The sequence below is a fragment of the Oncorhynchus nerka genome, linkage group LG2, assembly GCF_034236695.1.
Source record: "Oncorhynchus nerka isolate Pitt River linkage group LG2, Oner_Uvic_2.0, whole genome shotgun sequence".
In the NCBI taxonomy this organism is placed as follows: Eukaryota; Metazoa; Chordata; class Actinopteri; order Salmoniformes; family Salmonidae; genus Oncorhynchus; species Oncorhynchus nerka.
The window spans coordinates 58,525,619-58,544,618 of record NC_088397.1 but is presented as its reverse complement, the minus strand read 5'-3'; the positions used below and the strand labels follow the sequence as shown (position 1 = coordinate 58,544,618).

General features: G+C 41.3%; 2 protein-coding genes across 4 annotated transcripts in view; both read left to right on the top strand.

Moving 5' to 3' along the window:
- The window catches only part of LOC115138758 (endothelin-converting enzyme 1), a 29,758-nt gene extending 17,836 nt beyond the window's left edge, over window positions 1-11,922 (top strand). For all 3 annotated transcript variants that reach the window (XM_029675960.2, XM_029675970.2, XM_029675951.2), the window contains 16 exons: window positions 169-381; window positions 568-692; window positions 912-1,058; window positions 1,425-1,490; window positions 1,887-2,075; window positions 2,408-2,550; window positions 6,191-6,305; window positions 7,401-7,511; window positions 7,610-7,708; window positions 8,235-8,312; window positions 8,626-8,729; window positions 9,059-9,169; window positions 9,378-9,445; window positions 9,790-9,980; window positions 10,512-10,607; window positions 10,788-11,922. In XM_029675960.2, coding sequence (XP_029531820.1) covers window positions 169-381; window positions 568-692; window positions 912-1,058; window positions 1,425-1,490; window positions 1,887-2,075; window positions 2,408-2,550; window positions 6,191-6,305; window positions 7,401-7,511; window positions 7,610-7,708; window positions 8,235-8,312; window positions 8,626-8,729; window positions 9,059-9,169; window positions 9,378-9,445; window positions 9,790-9,980; window positions 10,512-10,607; window positions 10,788-10,964 — 2,033 coding nt within the window. In that variant the 3' untranslated portion in view covers window positions 10,965-11,922. The remainder of the gene's footprint in view (window positions 1-168; window positions 382-567; window positions 693-911; window positions 1,059-1,424; window positions 1,491-1,886; window positions 2,076-2,407; window positions 2,551-6,190; window positions 6,306-7,400; window positions 7,512-7,609; window positions 7,709-8,234; window positions 8,313-8,625; window positions 8,730-9,058; window positions 9,170-9,377; window positions 9,446-9,789; window positions 9,981-10,511; window positions 10,608-10,787) is intronic.
- A 733-nt stretch (window positions 11,923-12,655) lies between these two features.
- Window positions 12,656-19,000, top strand: part of LOC115138712 (eukaryotic translation initiation factor 4 gamma 3-like) — a 77,791-nt gene continuing 71,446 nt past the window's right edge. The window contains 1 exon segment of the mRNA XM_065000582.1: window positions 12,656-13,239. Within this exon segment, the coding sequence (XP_064856654.1) occupies window positions 13,076-13,239 (164 nt within the window). The 5' untranslated portion in view covers window positions 12,656-13,075.

The following is a 19,000-nucleotide window of genomic DNA, read 5'->3' as shown; positions in this document are numbered from 1 at the left end:
CATCCATGTCGTGACATATTTTGAATGATTTATTGAAGGACCTTGAAATATACTGTCTGATTAAGAAAATAAATAGTGTTGTCCATGTTGAGGCTGAAGTAGCACAGTGCCTATAAGAGGTATCTGATACAGTATGTTTAGTTGTCTTGTCCCACTCCCTGTTGGCAGCTCACCCTGGTATGTGTCTGACGGAGCCATGCATTACTGTGGCCAGTGCTGTGATGGGAGCCCTGGACCACTCGGTGGACCCCTGCCATGACTTCTACAATTTTGCCTGTGGGGGATGGGTGAGGAACAACCCCCTCCCTGAGGGAAAGTCCCGCTGGGGTCCCTTCAGCAACCTATGGGAGCGCAACATGGCCGTCATGAAGCACCTGCTGGGTAAGGTTTCTCCTCACGGGGTGGGGTGTCCTTAGCTGCCCCTCTCACCCTTAACAGCCTAGAGAAATATAAACAAACAGTTAGCTAGTTCTTATTGGCCCACTGTTCTCTATATTGTTGTTATCCCATTGTAATGTAAGATATGTTTGTTGAAGACTTAACTGTGAAACCTGTTGTGTTTGGCAGAGAACACCACCATGAAGGGGCTGAGCAAGGCTGAGAAAAAGGCCCAGAGGTATTACAAAGCCTGTATGAATGAGACTAAGATTGAGGAGTTAGGGGCTCAGCCTCTACAAGAGCTCATTAATCAGGTGAGTTCGCTCATCAAGAGGTATCCCCATCCAGTCTTCTGCCATAGCGCTATGCACATAGAAGCTATGTTTATGATGTGCTAATAGATGTGTAAAATGTTCTTTATGTTATACAGTTAATTACCCTAAATGTATCCAATGCCCTGATATAAAGGATCACCACCTCTCAGGTTTTAAGTGAGCCTCTCTCTGAAGGAGGTCATACATTTTTTCTTTCAGACGGGGGGATGGGCCCTAACCGGCTCCTGGGATAAGAACAATTTCCAGGAGGTTCTACGCACAGTGTCGGCCAACTACCGCTGCTCCCCATTCTTCACTGTGTTTGTCAGCACTGACTCCAAAAGCTCCAACAGCAATATTATCCAGGTGAGAGAAGAGCTAGTGGCCCCCAGTGGCTCAAAGGCTCAGTGGCTGTAGGCCCAGTTACTCCCACAGGCCTCCTCCTCACTCCTTTAGCTTTTGATTCTATTTACATTTGTCAGAAGAATCATCAAACATCACTTATCCCCAGATCTGCTCACAGAGGATTGACATATACATTTACATGCTATTTTTAAAAAAAAAGATGTGCAGAGGGATATTAGAAATTGTAAGGTTAATCGAAGCTGCAGTATACTGTAGAGTAGATCCTGCAATACTATACTATCAAAGAAAGAGGCTCACTGCTGAGAGTGCTGAAATGTTTTAATGAAGTGTGAGATGGAAGTCATGAACTGTTCCTCGTACCTACAGGTGGATCAATCCGGGCTGGGGCTCCCCTCACGGGATTACTACCTTAACAAAACGGCCAATGCAAAGGTACTGACAGGCGGCCGCACTATGGCACTGTGGTGAATATGCTTAAAGATTGTAGCATGATGACAGACAGGGTAAGGGAGGACATGAAATAGATCAGTGCCTTGATGCAGAGGCCTGATTGAATTAGGAAACTAACTTTATAAATTTGTACACTATACTGAGAAACTTATCTCGCTAGATATGTGTTTCATTAGGAATAGAAAATATCCAAAGCGGCAGTACAAACCCTACAGTACCCCACTTGGACAGACCATGTATAAATAATATAGAAAGAGTGTATAGCTCAGGGGATAACTCTGTGCTTGTAGTAGTCAGTATTTTCCTAGTGCTGGATTGTGTTTTTAAATGAATTTAACCAACATTTCTCCCCCTGTGCTTCCCACTTGGTCTCGGCAGTATCTGAATGCGTACCTAGACTTCCTGGTGGAGTTAGGGGTCCTGTTGGGGGGCTCAGAGGAGACGTCCAGATCGCTGATGCAGGAGATTGTGGACTTTGAGACCACCCTGGCCAACATCACTGTACCCCAGGAGGAGAGGAGGGACGAGGAGCTCATCTACCATAAGATCCAGGCAAAGGATCTGGCGGTCAGTACCCATCTCTCTATTGCTTCAGCTGATCCAAGCATCATGTCAACACCAGATATCCACCTGCAGTATCACTAGATACAAACCTACAGTAGATGACTCCCAGATTGAGATGTGTTAATGAAAGTGCAATTTGCATAGATTGTATTTTGGTTTAACAGTGCTTTCTGCAAGGTCTTTCTTACTGCTTTCTATTCATACCTGCTGATTAAAAAAGCTAAATATATATATATATATATATATATATATATATATATATATATATATATCTGATAGGACAGGTGCACCAGTAGATATGTTGACAGTATCATTGTTTCTTTGTGTTTCTGTAGACCTTGGCTCCTGCGGTGGACTGGATGCCCTATCTCACAGATGTGTTTGCTCCTGTACCCCTAAATGACTCAGAGCCTGTGGTGGTGTACGCCAAGGACTACCTCCAGAAGGTCTCTGACCTCATTGCCAGCACTAACAAGAGGTTAAAACCACTTTCTATCCCTGCCTTCCACTCATTATTCATATTTGAATGGTGATGGACAGCACTATGTAATTAAGGTAACCATTGGGATGATATGGTTTATGTAAGATTTCATATCGGTCCAGCAGTGATATTATTTGAGCAGCACAGGTGACATTATAAAACATTATGCAAACTGAAGTGGCAAGAAAAAGTATGTGAACCCTTTGGAATTACCTGGATTTCTGCATAAATTGTTCATACAATTTGACCTGATCTTCATCTAAGTCACAACAATAGACACACATAGTGTGCTTAACACTTATGGATAGGGGGCAGCATTTTCACGTTTGGATGAAAAGCGTACCCAGAGTAAACTGCCTCCTACTCAGTCACAGATGCTAATATATGCATATTATTAGTAGTATTGGATAGAAAACACTCTGAAGTTTCTAAAACTGTTTGAATGATGTCTGTGAGTATAACAGAACTCATATGGCAGGCAAAAACCTGAGAACAAATCCAACCAGGAAGTGGGAAATCTGAGGTTTTTAGGTATTCAACTCAGCCCCTATTGAATATACAGTGGGATATGGGTCATCTTGCACTTCCTAAGGCTTCCACTAGATGTCAACAGTCTTTAGAACATTGTTTCAGGCTTCTACTGTGAAGGGGGGCTGAATGAGAGGGGAATGAGTCAGAGGTCTGCCAGCAGCCTCGGTCTTGTGATGCGCGGTCATGACAAAGTTACCTCTCGTTCCATTGCTTTTCTACAGACAAATGAATTCTCCGGTTGGAAAACATCCTAAAGATTGATTCTATACATCGTTTGATTTGTTTCTACGAACAGTAATGACTTTCTGGAATTTTCGTCAGACATTTCCGCTGGACTTGCCCGCGCCTCGTGAGTTTCGATTTGTTTACTAAACGTCATAACAAAAGGAGGAATTTGGACATAAATTATGGACTTTATGGAACAAATCAAACATTTATTGTGGAACTGGGATTCCTGGGAGTGCATTCTGACGAAGATCATCAAAGGTAAGTGAATATTTATAATGCTATTTCTGACTTATGTTGACTCCAACATGGCGGATATATTCTTGGGTTGTGTATGTCGTCTGAGCGCCGTACTCAGATTATTGCATGGTTTGCTTTTTTAAATTTTTTATCTGACACGGCGGTTGCATTAAGCAGAAGTATATCTTTAAATCAATAACACTTGTATCTTTTATTAATGTTTCTTATGAGTATTTCTGTGATTTGATGTGGCTCTGTGCAAATTCACGGGATGTTTTGGAGGCAAAGCCAAATGTTTTTGGATATAAATATGAACTTGATCGAACAAAACATACATGTATTGTGTAACATATTGTCCCGGGAGTGTCATCTGATGAAGAATATCAAAGGTTAGTGATTAATTTGATCAATATTTCTGCTTTTTGTGACTCCTCTCTTTGCTTGGAAAATCACTGTATGCTTTCTGTGACTAGTTGCTGACCTAACATAATGATATTTTCTGCTTTCGCCGAAAAGCTTTATTTAAATCGGACACGGTGGTTGGATTAATGAGAATTTTATCTTTAAAATGGTGCCTAATACTTGTATGTTTGAGAAAATTGAATTATGAGATTTCTGTTGATTGAATTTGGCGCCCTGCAATTTCATTGGCTGTTGGTTCCGCTAGCGGAACCCCACTCCTAGATAGGTTAAACGAATAACACACCAATTATTGAATTGCTCTTGTCTATATTGAATACATCATTTAAACATTTACAGTGTAGGTTGAAAAAAGTATGTGAACCCCTAGGTGTCACGTTCGTTGAAAGGATCGGACCAAGGTGCAGCCTGATATGCGTACATTCTCTTAATTAAAAGAATGAACACCGAACAAACGAACAAAATAACAACCGAAACGTGAAGCTATACAATATAGTGCTGACAGGCAACTATACATAGACAAGATCCCACACCAGAAAGTGGGAAAAAGGCCTGCCTAAAATATGATCCCCAATCAGAGACAACAATAAACAGCTGTCTCTGATTGGGAACCATATCAGGCCAACATAGATATGCAAAAATCCCTAGACCTACAAAAACCTTAGACATACAAAAACCCTAGACATACAAAAAACTAGAGTACCCACCCTAGTTACACCCTGACCGAACCAAAATATATAGAAAACAGAGATATCTAAGGTCGGGGCGTGACACTAGGCCAATGACTTCTCCAAAAGCTAATTGGAGTTAGGAGTCAACTAACCTGGAGTCTAATCAATGAGACGCGATTGGAGATGTTGGTTAGAGATGCCTTGCCCTATAAAAAACACTCACAAAATTAGAGTTTGCTATTCACAAGAAGAATTGTCTGATGTGAACCATGCCTCGAACAAAAGAGATCTCAGAAGACCTAAGATTAATTATTGTTGTCTTGCATAAAGCTGGAAAGGGTTACGAAAGTATCTATAAAAGCCTTGATGTTCATCAGTCCACAGTATGACAAATTGTCTATAAACAGAGAAAGTTCAGCACTGTTGCTACTCTCCCTAGGAGTGGCCGTCCTGCAAAGTTGACTTCAAGAGCACCGCGCAGCATGCTCAATGAGGTTAAGGAGAATCCTAGAGTGTCAGCTAAAGACTAACATAAATCTCTGGAACATGCTAACAACTCTGTTGACGAAACACTAAACAAGAATGGTGTTAATTGGAGGACACCACGGAAGAAGCCACTTCTGTCAACAACAAAAAACATTGCTGCATGTCTGAAGTTTGCAAAAGTGCAGCTGGATGTTCCACAGCGCTACTGTCAAAATATTCTGTGGACATGAAACTACAGTTAAATTGTTTGGAAGGAACACACATCACTATATGTGGAGAAAAAAAGGCTCACCAACATCAAAACCTCATCCCAACTGTAAAGTATGGTGGAGGAAGCATCATGGTTTCGGGGCTTCTTTGCTGCCTCAGTGCCTGGACAGTTTGCTATCATTGACGGAAAAATTAATTCCCAAGTTTATCAAGACATTTTGCAGGAGAATGTTAGGCTATCTGTCCTCAAATTGAAGCTCAACAGAAGTTGGGTGATGCAACAGGACAACGAACCAAAATACAAAAGTAAATCAACAACAGAATGGCTTCAACAGAAGAAAATACGCCTACTAGAGTGGCCCAGTCAGAGTCCTGACCTCAAGAGAGCAGTTCACACCAGATATCCCAAGAATATTGCTGAACTGAAACAGTTTTGTAAAGAAGAATGGTCCAAAATTCCTCCTGACCGCGGTGCAGGTCTGATCCGCAACTACAGAAACGTTTTGTTGAGGTTATTGCTGCCAAAGGAGGGTCAACCAGTTATTAAATCTAAGGGTTCACATACTTTTCCCACCCTGCACTGTGAATATTCACACGGTGTGTTCAATAAAGACATGTAAACATATAATTTTTTGTGTGTTATTAGTATAAATATACTGTTTGTCTTATTATTGTGACCTAGATGAAGATCAGATCAAATTTTATGACTAATTTATGCAGAAATCCAGGTATTTACAAAGGGTTCACATACTTTTTCTTGCCACTGTACATATATAATATAATATTTTGCTTCCTTTCCTGAAATGTTAATGTGATGAATGATGTAATGAATGAATATACTCCTACCTGTGCAGCGTCCTGAACAACTACATGATCATGAAGGTGCTGAGGAAGATGGTGTCCATCCTGGACCAGAAGTTCCAGGATGCTGAGCAGCGCTTCTTTGAAGTCATGTATGGAACCAAGAAGGTGAGAGAGAGAGATGGAGATAATGTCAGTGCTTTAAGCTGGCAGGTAAATGGGCAACAGACCTCAGATAAGAGTACTCAAGGGGACTGGCTTTTCCTGCTGTTTCAGTCAACAGAGTTAAGCTATATTTGCTTATAGCACAGATAAAAAATAAATGAGTGGCTGAAACTATGTGGCTATAAAGTACATTGTAAACGGAAATTTGCATAGATAGAACATATTAAGATGTGCACTTGTCAGTAGCAAACTTAATTAAACAAGGAGCTGATAAGAAAATACTTTAGTAGCTATCACTGTCATCACTAGACACACATTAAATTGACCGGACAGCTTTTTCCCTTAGCTGTCTGCTGCTAACAGCTATATGCTATGTTGTGTTGTGCTGTCGGGGTTCCAGATATCCAAACCCTTATCTGAGTTAGATTTCCGTTGGGGTCACACTATTAAAACATACCAAGTGCTTTCTCGTCCTGTGTGTGCGTGTTTGCAAATGTGTGTGCAAAATACCTGAGACCATCCACACTACACTATTAGCACCCCTCCCTTTCTACCTCTATCACTCCCTCTGTCATTATTTCCCCTTTATCTACTCCTATTTGTCTCTTGCTCACCCGTTTCCACTCTGTTGGCCTCTTCCTTTCCCCCTGGCTGCATAGTCTCAGTTTGGATTCTAATATCTATAGTAGGAGAGGGGAAGTTGGGGGGCGAGAGGAGTGTTCTGTCATTGCCAATCTGAGAATCTCACAAAAACAACAGTCATCCCTTTTAGAGGGTTATGTGCTGTCTCCCTACACACTCTGATAAAGGCCTGGCTTCGCCTTGAGGTAAAGGATTCCAAGGAAAGATTGTTTGCTTCATATGCAAAACCAACACTACTACTTCATGCTTGAGGGGCATTATAAAATCTAATACAGTTAAAGACTGATGCTGTTAGGATCATGCAGTGTTTTCAAGTATTTGTATAGACTTTGTATAGTCTGAGAGACAGTGCTATCTTGTGTGTTTAGGTGATGTCAGTGTTTTTGTGTGTAGGTGGTGTAATTGTTTCCGGTGGTGTGGTGTCATAGTTCTCATGTGTTCAGTGTGATGTTTCAGAGCTGCACACCACGCTGGAAGCTGTGCGTCAGCGACACGGACAGTGCCCTCGGCTTTGCTCTCGGGGCCATGTTTGTCAAAGCCACCTTTGACGAGGACAGCAAGGCCATTGTAAGTGTTTCAAGGTATCACCCACTCACACACTACCTCCACTGTGAGCTGCCCCTGGGTGAGATTCTGACATGCCTTTCCTTTTCCCTGTCTGTCAGGCAGAAGATATGGTCTCTGAGATCAAATGGGCATTTGAGGATAGTCTGAAGTATGTGGGCTGGATGGACCAGGAGACCAAAAAGGCAGCCAAAGAGAAGGTGGGCGAGACAAGTTGCTTTGAATAACTGCCAGAAATATGTTTTCCACTGTTAGAGTGAGGGAATTGTCATTACACTGACCTTCAAACTATGGAAATGTTTCTTGCCTCATAATTAACATGCTGTGTCTGTTACAGCTATAGCATTTCAATTGTATTCCATAAGAGATTGCCCGGCAGGACACATAAAGCATTGTCCACAAAAAAAAGAAAAAGAACACCCTTGCCTTGTTTGCTCTAACACTTGTCTTTTCCTGTCAGCACTGACTTTGCTGATAGCTACTTTTATCAAGGAAAAGTGTACTTACTATTACTGTGATATGTGGTTGTCTCACCTAGCTATCTTAAGATGGATGCACTAACTGTAAGTTGCTCTGGATAAGATTGTCTGCTAAATGACTCAAATGTAAATGTAATAGTCATTTTGGCTATAATGGTCATGTTTAGCGTAAGGCTCGTGAAACAAACTCTACAGTGCCATCTGGTGTAAGCATCTGTCTCAATTCACCTCATCTGCTCTGTTATAGGCTGATGCCATTTACAACATGGTTGGATATCCAAAATTCATCATGGACCCCAAGGAACTTGACAAAGTGTTCAATGATGTAGGTAAATATGTAATTAAAATAAATATGCATACTTCTGTTTTATGAAGTTGTCCATGTCATATGTTGATAAAAAATACACAACTCCTTGTTGTCTTACTGTAACCCTAGTATTGAGGAGGGTTGTCAATCTTGTTAGATATTGCTGCAGTCGGACCTAGAAGGACAAGCATTTTGCTACACTCGCAATAACATCTGCTGACCATGTGTATGTGACCAATAGAAATTGATTTGCCCTTACAGTATCTCCTGTTTGCATTGCTTGTGTGTAAACCTCTTTCTCTCTCTAACCTGATTCCTCTCTCTTTCTCAGTTTGAGGTGGGGTCTGACCTGTATTTCCAAAATGTCATGCAGTACTACAACTTCTCTGCCAGAGTGACTGCGGACCAGCTGAGGAAAACCCCTAACAGAGACCAGTGAGTGTCTATAACCCGGCCCTCACCCTCCTGTTGCTCGCCTCTCCAGAGAGGAGGTCAAATGCTCTGACAGGGACAAATTCCCATTCTGACTCTAAGGAATACTGCTGGCATCCAGAAACGTTCCCCGGGAACCAATATCCCTCAGCTGTACTGATCCTTTTCTCTCACTACATAGCCGAGTAGCTCAGGGTTCTCATTCTTTCACACTGATCTGAAGTCAACAGCCTAGCGAAGGGGATAGGGGAGAGTCAAATACTGTTTTTTACCACCCTGATCTCAGACTTTTGTGCTCAGTTGGTGTTATATCCTATGTCTTGCATACACAGGTGGAGCATGACCCCTCCTACGGTGAATGCATACTACAATCCCACCAAGAATGAGATGGTGCTCCCAGCAGGAATCCTCCAAGCTCCTTTTTACAGCCGCTCTTGGCCAAAGTAGGTCCCTCTTCCCTCTTCAGCCTATACAGTTCCCTAATACGTCCCCATTTCAGGCACAAATACAGGTACACCACATGTGCACGCCATACTTCATCAATTGTATACAGTATGTGTGTCTCCTTGAGTGTCTTCACATAGCCAAGAATTGAATTGCAAGTTATAAAATGCTTTTATTTACTTGAAAGGATTTTGAATCTATTTCCAGGGCCCTGAACTTTGGGGGAATTGGTGTAGTTATGGGACATGAGTTGACACACGCTTTTGATGACCAAGGTAAGATCTTTTATTTTAATACAAGTTGTATTGTCTTAATTCTTATTACTTTATATGGGAAATAAGAAGTTTTGCTACAAACTAAAATACTATTTTTTTTTAAATAAAGGCTGTATACTTACATGGCAGGGGAGACACTTTGATTACAGGGCAAGCTAACCCCTGCAGATTCACCAGAATCTCGACTGCATAATCTTGTCTGCCCTCTCTCTTAAATAAAATAACTAAAAAATATTATAGGCTGTTGTAAACAACCCACCAAAAAACATCCCACCGAATGTGATACATTACGATATTAAATGAGTAATCCAGTTCTACGGCATATTTTTTATTTTATGTTAAAGGGAGGGAGTACGACAAGGATGGGAACCTCCGCTCCTGGTGGAAAAACTCGTCTGTAGAGGCCTTTAAGAAGCAGGCCCAGTGTATGGTGGAGCAGTACAGTAACTACAGCATCAACAAAGAACCCCTCAATGGAAAACACACCCTGGGAGAGAACATAGCTGACAATGGTGGACTGAAGGCTGCCTACAAGGTGTGTATGATAGAGAGGTGTTGTTAGGGTGGGATAGAAGAAAGTAGAGTTGACAATATGAAGAGCAAGAGCAATTCAACTTATACACACGTACTGTAAATGTGCAGACATTTCGGAATCATCAATGTGAGATGCAGTATTTGGAAGGTCAGAACTATGACACATGTTTCATGTTTTCTTCTTCACTTGATTGGGTCATTGTGGGTCGTGTCTTTACTCTGTGGTGGAAAAAAACGGGGTCGCCTACATCACAGCAAAGCCTGGAAATGCAACAGGTGGCTTGGTCAGCCTCAGAGCGAGCTCTCAAACATTCTTTCCGTCAAATGAAAGTCATAGGTTATGGAGCAGATGAGCCAATCATATGGCAGAAAGGGGGACCTGCATGAGCGCTGTCTGTTTAGTGAAAACTGAGGAGGAAATAAAGCTGAGGGCGAGCAGAAAGTCTCTACAGTTTTTTTTCTCATACTGTTCTCTATGGCGAGAGGAGGATAATGCATGCTGTCAGTAATATGACCCTTGTCTGCTTTGAAGGCTTATATGAACTGGATTGCAAAGAATGGAGAGGAGGCCACCCTGCCTGCCCTGGGGATGACCAATCATCAATTATTTTTTGTTGGATTTGCCCAGGTTTGTGCCACTTAAAGTATATCCATGTCTGTGGCAAATGTAGTAATGCATTCTCTAGCATGCCTACCTTAAACAGTGTTATGTATTAATTATAATGACCTATTACATTGATAATGTAAATGAAGGACTTTTCACTCTGAAATGCTTAATATGTGTGTCTGTGCATCCTGCTATATGTAGGTATGGTGCTCAGTTCGGACTCCGGAAAGCTCGCATGAGGGCGTCATCACAGATCCACACAGTCCATCAAGATTTCGAGTTATTGGCACCATCTCCAATTCCCATGAGTTCTCTGAGCACTTTGGCTGCAAGGCAGATTCCCCCATGAACCCTAAACACAAGTGTGAGCTTTGGTGATGCTTTGCTACCCATTTGTCGGTACGGCAGGTGGCAAAATGGGCATTGGGGATTTGGAGCAAAATAGAGGCAAAGTCTCTAAGGAAGGAGAGCATTTGTCTTGATACCACTAAAAATCCATCTGTTTTACCCACTTTACCCTTCTCAGGGTCTTTATGAGGGCTGGAAGGTTGAACCAGCCCCAACTCTCTTCATAAAAACAATTTGTTTTAGAAAGCTGCCTCTTTTCCCCCAATTAAACTCTATGAAAATGTGCCTTTATGTTTATATAAAGGAGGAACAATTTTAACACTGGAAACCGAAGAAATGGTTATAAAAAAAGGGAAAACTAATGGAACTTCTCTCAATCAGGTTTTATGTAGAGTTGTCATATGCCTTATTTTTCAACAGGAAGTGATATTTATTTTCTGTCGGTTTCTTTTTTAACTGTTACAATTTCTATTTGATCAATCCACCTCCATATGTTGTCTTCACTTATTGTATATTTTTAGACTGCAAAAGAATGACGAGTTGCAATTACTGGATTTGGACTGAAACAATATAATCCAGAGGAAACCGTCAATCACATCTAGAATACAAGTCAAGTAGATTGTAAAAGTCATATTTTATTATTGCCCATGATTGACCCGATTCAATAAGCTATGTGTATGTCATTTCTGCATCAACAAACCTAATACAACATCATCATTTGTGTAAAGTCTGATTGCTTAATGTCTCCAGTTTATACAGTAGTGATGTTGTAAAGAAGTGATACTCCGAATTGCTGAATGCCTGATATGATAAGGGACATATTATTTGAATAGTTTTCAAACAGAGAATTCCTGAAACTTGTGAAGGATGTATTGACCATCGAACAAGTCACATAACAAAGTGTTTTCGCATTCTGGAGCTGCTCATGCATGACAAGGCTTTTGTGTCATAAAACTATTTTTCTAATCTAATAAAAATATTGTCAGCATTCTTTTGTATGCCCATATTTTTCTTTGACTCGTCTGAGGCTTCAAAGGGACTTTTATAGTTGTTGATTCCGAAACAAATAAAAACTATCCATATATCAAAGAAAAAATAATTCAGTCTTTTTACTTAGAAAAAAAAAGTATGTCAATTGATGGTTATTAACGACAGATGTCGCTGCACACAAACAATGCAGTACTGAGTACAGTACAATCCACTAGAAAGTTTTGACTTCTCGGTCTTTGAATGTAAATACACCATTATCATTATGTGTACATATTACAGTACCTGAACCTGATTACATTTGTATACATTATTGAGCGGTTCTTGAGAACGACCCCATAAATGTAGCATGGGGCGGCAGGTAGCCTAGTTGTTAGAGCGTTGGGCCAGTAACCGAAAGGTTGCTGGATCGAATCCCCGGGCTGTCGTTCTGCCCCTGAACCCACTGTTCCCCGGTAGGCCGTCATTGTAAATAAGAATGTGTTCTTAACCGACTTTCCTCGTTACTAAAATGATTTATTTTACACACACACTTCAAGACAGACACTGCAGTTAAAATAATAAATACCATGCATTCTTTAAAAATAGCACCAAACATAGTTATTTATTAGAACAAGAATAATGCAGTGCTCATCAGTATAGTAGACTAGATGATTTTGGGCCACATGGATGCAACAAATTAAGCGTCATTTTCGATAGCTCTAGGTAAACCGAACATACCCGTAATTGGACGAGAATTGTCGAATCGTCTGTCCTGCCGGACTGGAAGCGGCCACAACGCCATGTTAACGAAGTCTCTCATCTCCGTGGAAAAATGATTAGCTAGCTATAGAAAAATCAGTTGTTGATAACAAATGTTAAATTATCGAAGGAGGAAAGACACCGGTGACAGTGCTCGGAAGAACTGAACCGGATCTGCAGAGGTCCTGGACGGGCAAGGGAGGCAAACCTCCCACCGTCCCCATGAATAACACCATAGACCCGAACAGCGACTTTCCATGAAAAAAAGCTTTTCTGCGTTGCTAATAGCTAGCCCTGTCGGGAAAAGGATTTGCGGCCTGCTTCAATAATATTAAACGCTTGCTAGCTATATTTATGCAAGCTAGATATATTTTGTATCAGTATTTATTAGTGTATTGTTTTGTTTTTTTGCAATGAGTTTGCCGACGAAAATAGTCCCAAAACCCGCCACTGTCGCAGTAAGTGGACCTGGAGCTGTCCCGTCTCCGTCGAGCCAACTGCGGGCTACCCTGACCTCCGTGTCTTTACCACCGGGAGCCCCAGGTGCTCCTCAGTCGAACGCCGTGCCGCCACCTCAGTATCCTTCATCGGCAAGAATGCCCCTGGCGTCTCTTGGTCAGGTATTCGGTGGAAACACATTTAGGTATCTAGCTAGTAACGTTATTGGTTGGGTGCGGGTTAATGACTGATGTTTCGAAGAGCAGGAGGGAACAATTAGCTAGCTAGGTAGTTAGCTAATGTTAGCTAGTTAACAGATTAGTAGCTTGTTGACTAACGTTACTTGCTAAACTAGCTAGGCAACGTAGCTAAACTGCACATAATTGATTTTGATGCATTTTGTTGGCCAATTGCAATGTAATTTGAACGTGTGCATATGTGGATCAGAAACTGCTGGCTAACTAGCATCACACTCAATTTGACGAGGTGGCGTAGGCTCAACTAACTGCTAGAGGGCCACCGGCTTTGTTTCGTTTACCGGCGGTAGCTTGCTAGCCAGCCACTTTCATATTAGAGAGGTAGGTTCATTTGCAACTGAAAACACGTAGCAGCGGCTAACTAATCCGCTAGCCTATTGGCTAACTATAGTATTGGGGGCAGTCTTTGTGAGAGATGAATGTTTTGGGTGGACCAGCTAACCAAATGTAGCCATCACCCTAAAACTGTAACATTAGTTATTCTTGCTAGCAAGTATGAGTGAATGTTAGCTAGTAGTAAGTTACATGGGCCTAGGATCCCCTCCCCGGTTTCCATAGAAGGGATACTAACACCGGTTGTTATTTATCTATGTAGGAGGTAGTTGCACCGGGTAGTAGATGACAGCCGGTGCAACACCGGTATGCCCATCTTGACAGGGGAGTGTCGCCAGGCATATGGTTGTTGGTAGCAATGCATGCTACGTTACTGTAGCACGATAGTACTAGTGTAATGAGTCTGATCCAGTTTGCTTTATACCTATTTTATTTGTAGGAAGGGATATGTTTAATTGTGCATATTTCATGATTGTATGAATTATATTCAGTAAGCCCAGCTAGCTATTTCAAGTCACTGCGTACTGAGACTCGTGGCTTTTGGATTATTTTGACAGCTACCTTTCTGTCCAGTTTGTGTAGCTTCAACATAATGTGGCATGATTCAAATATCATTTTTTGTAAACAAATGGATCAAGAGCATTTCCCTCACTTCAGAAACCCTTGGTCCCTGTCAACACTTTTGATCCCAGTGGAATTATTCTTCCAAATATGACCTCCTAAAAACAATTCCTTACTTGATTTTCACGGACTTTGTGAATATCAACTGAGTCCTAATCCATTTGAGATGGATACTTGCTAATGGTCATTTTTTTTTAAGTTAGCATCTATCCTAGTGGCTTTTTATGATTGAAATCATAAGACGTTTTAATCTAATGTCCAGTCATAATGGAAGTATTGTGTACAGAGTGCACATGCTGCTGTGTTGTGGTTGTTATTCATGCTATTCTGTGAAGTCGTACTGTCACCTCCTGTTTTATATACAGCTCGGTGGAGGTGGTTTGAGGATTGGGTTGAATTAGCTTCCTGCTTCTGCCTATAACAGTGATGGTGTTCTTCAGTCCAGGATTTCTGTGGTATCCAGGGTGTTACACTAATTAAGATCCTTGGATCTACACCGCTTCATTCACATTGTAGGATGTTGGACTTACAAGCTCTTTTCAATGGTGCTCTGTGTCTCAGTGATCTCTGCATTGCTCGTTGTCTAGATTCATATTCATTAGTCTTTCATCTTGGTCAACTGTGTCTCCTTCATGCCCCAGGGTGCTCAGGTGGGACTGTTCCACAGTCTGATAATGGAAGATTCTTCAGGCCTCTTGCAGCTTTCATTTCTATATTTCATTTTTATACTATATTTGTTTGTATGTCAACTGGGTACCTAACAGGTTTCATAACTTAATTCTGCCATGTAACCACCACTTAGGCAGTATTGTTATAGGTTGAGCAAAGAAAAGTTTAGGCTACAACTGCGAGGTGACAGATAAGATGCATCAAACTATGCAGATTCCTCTCTGTCTATAGAAAAACAATGTCATTAAACTCACTGACCCTCCTGGTGTCTGCCCCTCTGCCTCCCTGAGGTCAAGAGTGTGGGAACATGTTATTCTCTGTCTGCCCTATGCTCCCAATGGAAGGGATTTGTGTGTGTGTGTGTGTAGGCTGAGATGGTGGGTAGGCGGGGCTAGTTGCTACTCCTGTTTGCAAGAGAGAAACCCGGTGCATGCGGCTACTGCTGCACTCCCCAGACAATGGCAGTGCTGCTTAGCATTCAGCACGAGAGGCCAAGGCGGCGCTTCCCACCGTCTGACAACAAAGACCCAGGTCAGCCTACAGTAGTGCCCTATAAAATCTGCGGTGTGGACTCAATCACAGAATCTAGACATTCAGACATAATTCAACAATATAAAATAATGAAGAAAATGCATTAATTTGTCGAAGTTAAACATAAGACATTAACAAAATGCATCAGTGATTCGTATTTTCCTGCAACTTTCTGAAACGGAACAGGAGTGTGTGTGGTATGTATGTGTACACTTTAGCGATGATGGTAATGATGACCATCTTCTGGTTGAGATGGAAAGGCTTTCTCAATTAATTGTTATCTACAAAGTAGCCTATGCCTACCTGGTAGAATGATATCAATTTGTTTTGCAAACTCTGCAGTCATATGAGCTCTATAGAAATATTGCTAACCTAACAATGGTCTCTGGCTGGTGCCCAAAATCAAAATGTCCAGACATGAAGTGTTGTTGTGGACTTTGAACATTGAATTTAGTTGTTTTTCTATTAAAATAAAGTGTGATTTTTGAGAGCAAAAACCTAGGTGAACGGAAACCAAGTAAACAGAATTTGGGGTAAAAACAGATTCCGGCAAAAAGTAAAACCGACTTTTATAGTGCCCTACTACAGCAGCCCTGGCTGGGCCGGGAACTAAAGGCCTCACTCACTCTTTATTTTTTCTTTCTCTTTCTACCATCATCACTTAATTCTTGTCTTTCACTTTACTTTTCTAGCATTATTTTGTCATGCTTATTTTTGATAGTTTCTTATCATGAGCAAATTAACTTGTTAAAGTGAATGAATGGGACATTATGGGTGTGTTCCACTAATTAGAAACAGCATGGAATAGCGAGGTTATTGTTCAGTGCAGCCTTTGATGTTATTGATCGTAAGTTGTTATTGAAGAAACTCACTTTCTATGGCTTTACATCACCTGCCATCACATGGTTGGAGTTATTTATCCAATATAACCCAGAGAGTGTTCTTCAATGGAAGCTTCTCTAATTAAACAATAAGGCCCGAGGGTATGCAGTATATGACCAACATACCACTGCTAAGGGCTGTTCTTATGTACGACACAACGCTGAGTGCCTGGACATAGTCCTTAGCCGTGATATATTGGCCATATATCACAAACCTCTGAGGTGCCTTATTCCTACTATAAACTGGTCACAAACGTAATCAGAGCAGTAACAATACATTTTTTGTCATACCCGTTGTATACAGTCTGATATACCACGGCTATCAGCATTTAGGGCTCAAACCACAGAGTTTATAACTTCAGTTATACGACGGGTGGGTCTAATTCTGAATGCTGATTGGTTAAAACCGCATTCAAGCCGGTGTCTATTCCACAAGTTACCACCGGCTAAATCTATGACGTTAAAATTTACTCTGTTCCATCTGACTGTGCAATCCACTGTCTCATCAGCCCAGCCACTTCATGAACTTGATCTCCACTATAAAAAGCATTTAGACATTATCTCACATTTCTTTCAGACTAACATTTAGTTTTCAACAGTGGAGATTTGTATAAATCTTTCTGTTTCTCCGACATTTGCGACATTGTTTTAATATTCAAATTCGATCTCCAGATATCCCATAGTAATTAACGTGTCAGGATGAGACAGGGAGGCAGCTTTTCTCAGCCAGTCGAAAATCATGAATCAGTGTAATTTTTATGGATATATACAAAGAACTATCAATAGAAAAGGGGTCAAACAAAACTAAGTGCAACTAGTTTTCTGTCTTTCAACTCAAAGTTTATTAGTCACATGTGCCGAATACAACCAGTAAGACCTTACAGTGAAATTCTTACTAACCAACAATGCAGTTTAAAAAAAAGATACGTATAAGAGAAAAGTAACAAGTAATTAAAGAGTAGCAGTAAAGTAACAATAGCAATACTATATACAGGGGGGTACCGATACAATGTGCGGGGGCACTGGTTAGTTGAGGTAGTATGTACATGTAGGTAGAGTTATTAAAGTGACAATTCGTACGTGACAACAGAGAGTAGCAGTAGTGTGAAGAGGGGGGGTGGGAAATTCAAATAGTCTGGGTAGCCATTTGATTAGATGTTCAGGAGGCTTATGGCTTGGGGGTAGAAGCTGTTTAGAAGCCTCTTGGACCTAGACTTGGTGCTCCGGTACCGCTTGCCGTGCAGTAGCAGAGAGAACAGTCTGACTAGGGTGGCTGGAGTCTGACAATTTTTAGGGCCTTCCTCTGACACCGCTTGGTATTGAGGTCCTGGATGGCAGGAAGCTTGGCCACGGTGATGTACTGGGCGTTCGCACTACCCTCTGTAGTGCCTTGTGGTCGGAGGCCGAGCAGTTGCCATGCCAGGCTGTGATACAACCAGTCAGGATGCTCTCGATGGTGCATCTGTAGAAAGTTTTGCGGATCTGAGGACCATTGCCAAATCTTTTCAATCTCCTGAGGGGGAATAGGTTTCCAGCTTCAGTTTGAAGTGATTGTGTTAGCTGTGTTATTGGCTAGCTCCTCTGAACACGTGTCCTGACGAGAGAGCACATTTTCTACGCCAGGTGAAATCGCAAATCATTATCTCATTGTTATGGATGTATCCAAATGTCACTAGAAAACAGCTTAAACAAACGCAAATGCAGCTACTTTGCTGTTATTCTGGCTGCACTGTTTGAAGTGACTTAAATTAGTTGTAGTTGGCTAGCTAGCAAGCAAGGGATAAGAATGTTGCCAGCCAATATGGCAATGGAACATTTAGAATGAACCGCTGGGTCGCGTCCAAAGATCCAGAACAAAAGGACTGAACGACTGGGTCGCGTCTCTCACAACCAAACCAATAGAATAAACAACCAGCTGGCTTGGGTAGCAACCCTAGATTTGTGTCGGGTCTATATCTTGTGGAAGGATGAAATATTATGAATTATGAATAAATCTAAATGTTTAATGAAAATATTGAAATATGCTGGTAACCCGTTATATAAAAGTATAATGCCCTCGAAGCTGGTGTTTGGAGGATATATTGGCATGGTTTGAGGGTCTGAGACGAGCAACACCCGTGCCAATATATCCTCCAAACGCCGCTTCGAGGGCATTATCACTTAAATATGTGCAGTGTCCCTCAGGGCAGTTTTTTTTATTTTAATTTTATTTTAATTTCACCTTTATTTAACCAGGTAGGCTAGTTGAGAACAGGTTCTCATTTGCAACTGCGACCTGGCCAAGATAAAGCATAGCAGTGTGAACAGACAACACAGAGTTACACATGGAGTAAACAATTAACAAGTCAATAACACAGTAGAGAAAAAAGGGGAGTCTATATACAATGTGTGCAAAAGGCATGAGGAGGTAGGCGAATAATTACAATATTGCAGTAAGTTGCCTTGGGCCGTTACTCTTCTCTATGTTGGTTTGCCACTGGTCTTAAACGACGCTAGAATGACTATGTATGTGGATATGTCCACACTGTACAACAACACTCAAAGCCAGTGAACTCACTGAAATTCTATAAGGAGTTAGTCAGTATCAGAATGGGTGATTTAATAATAA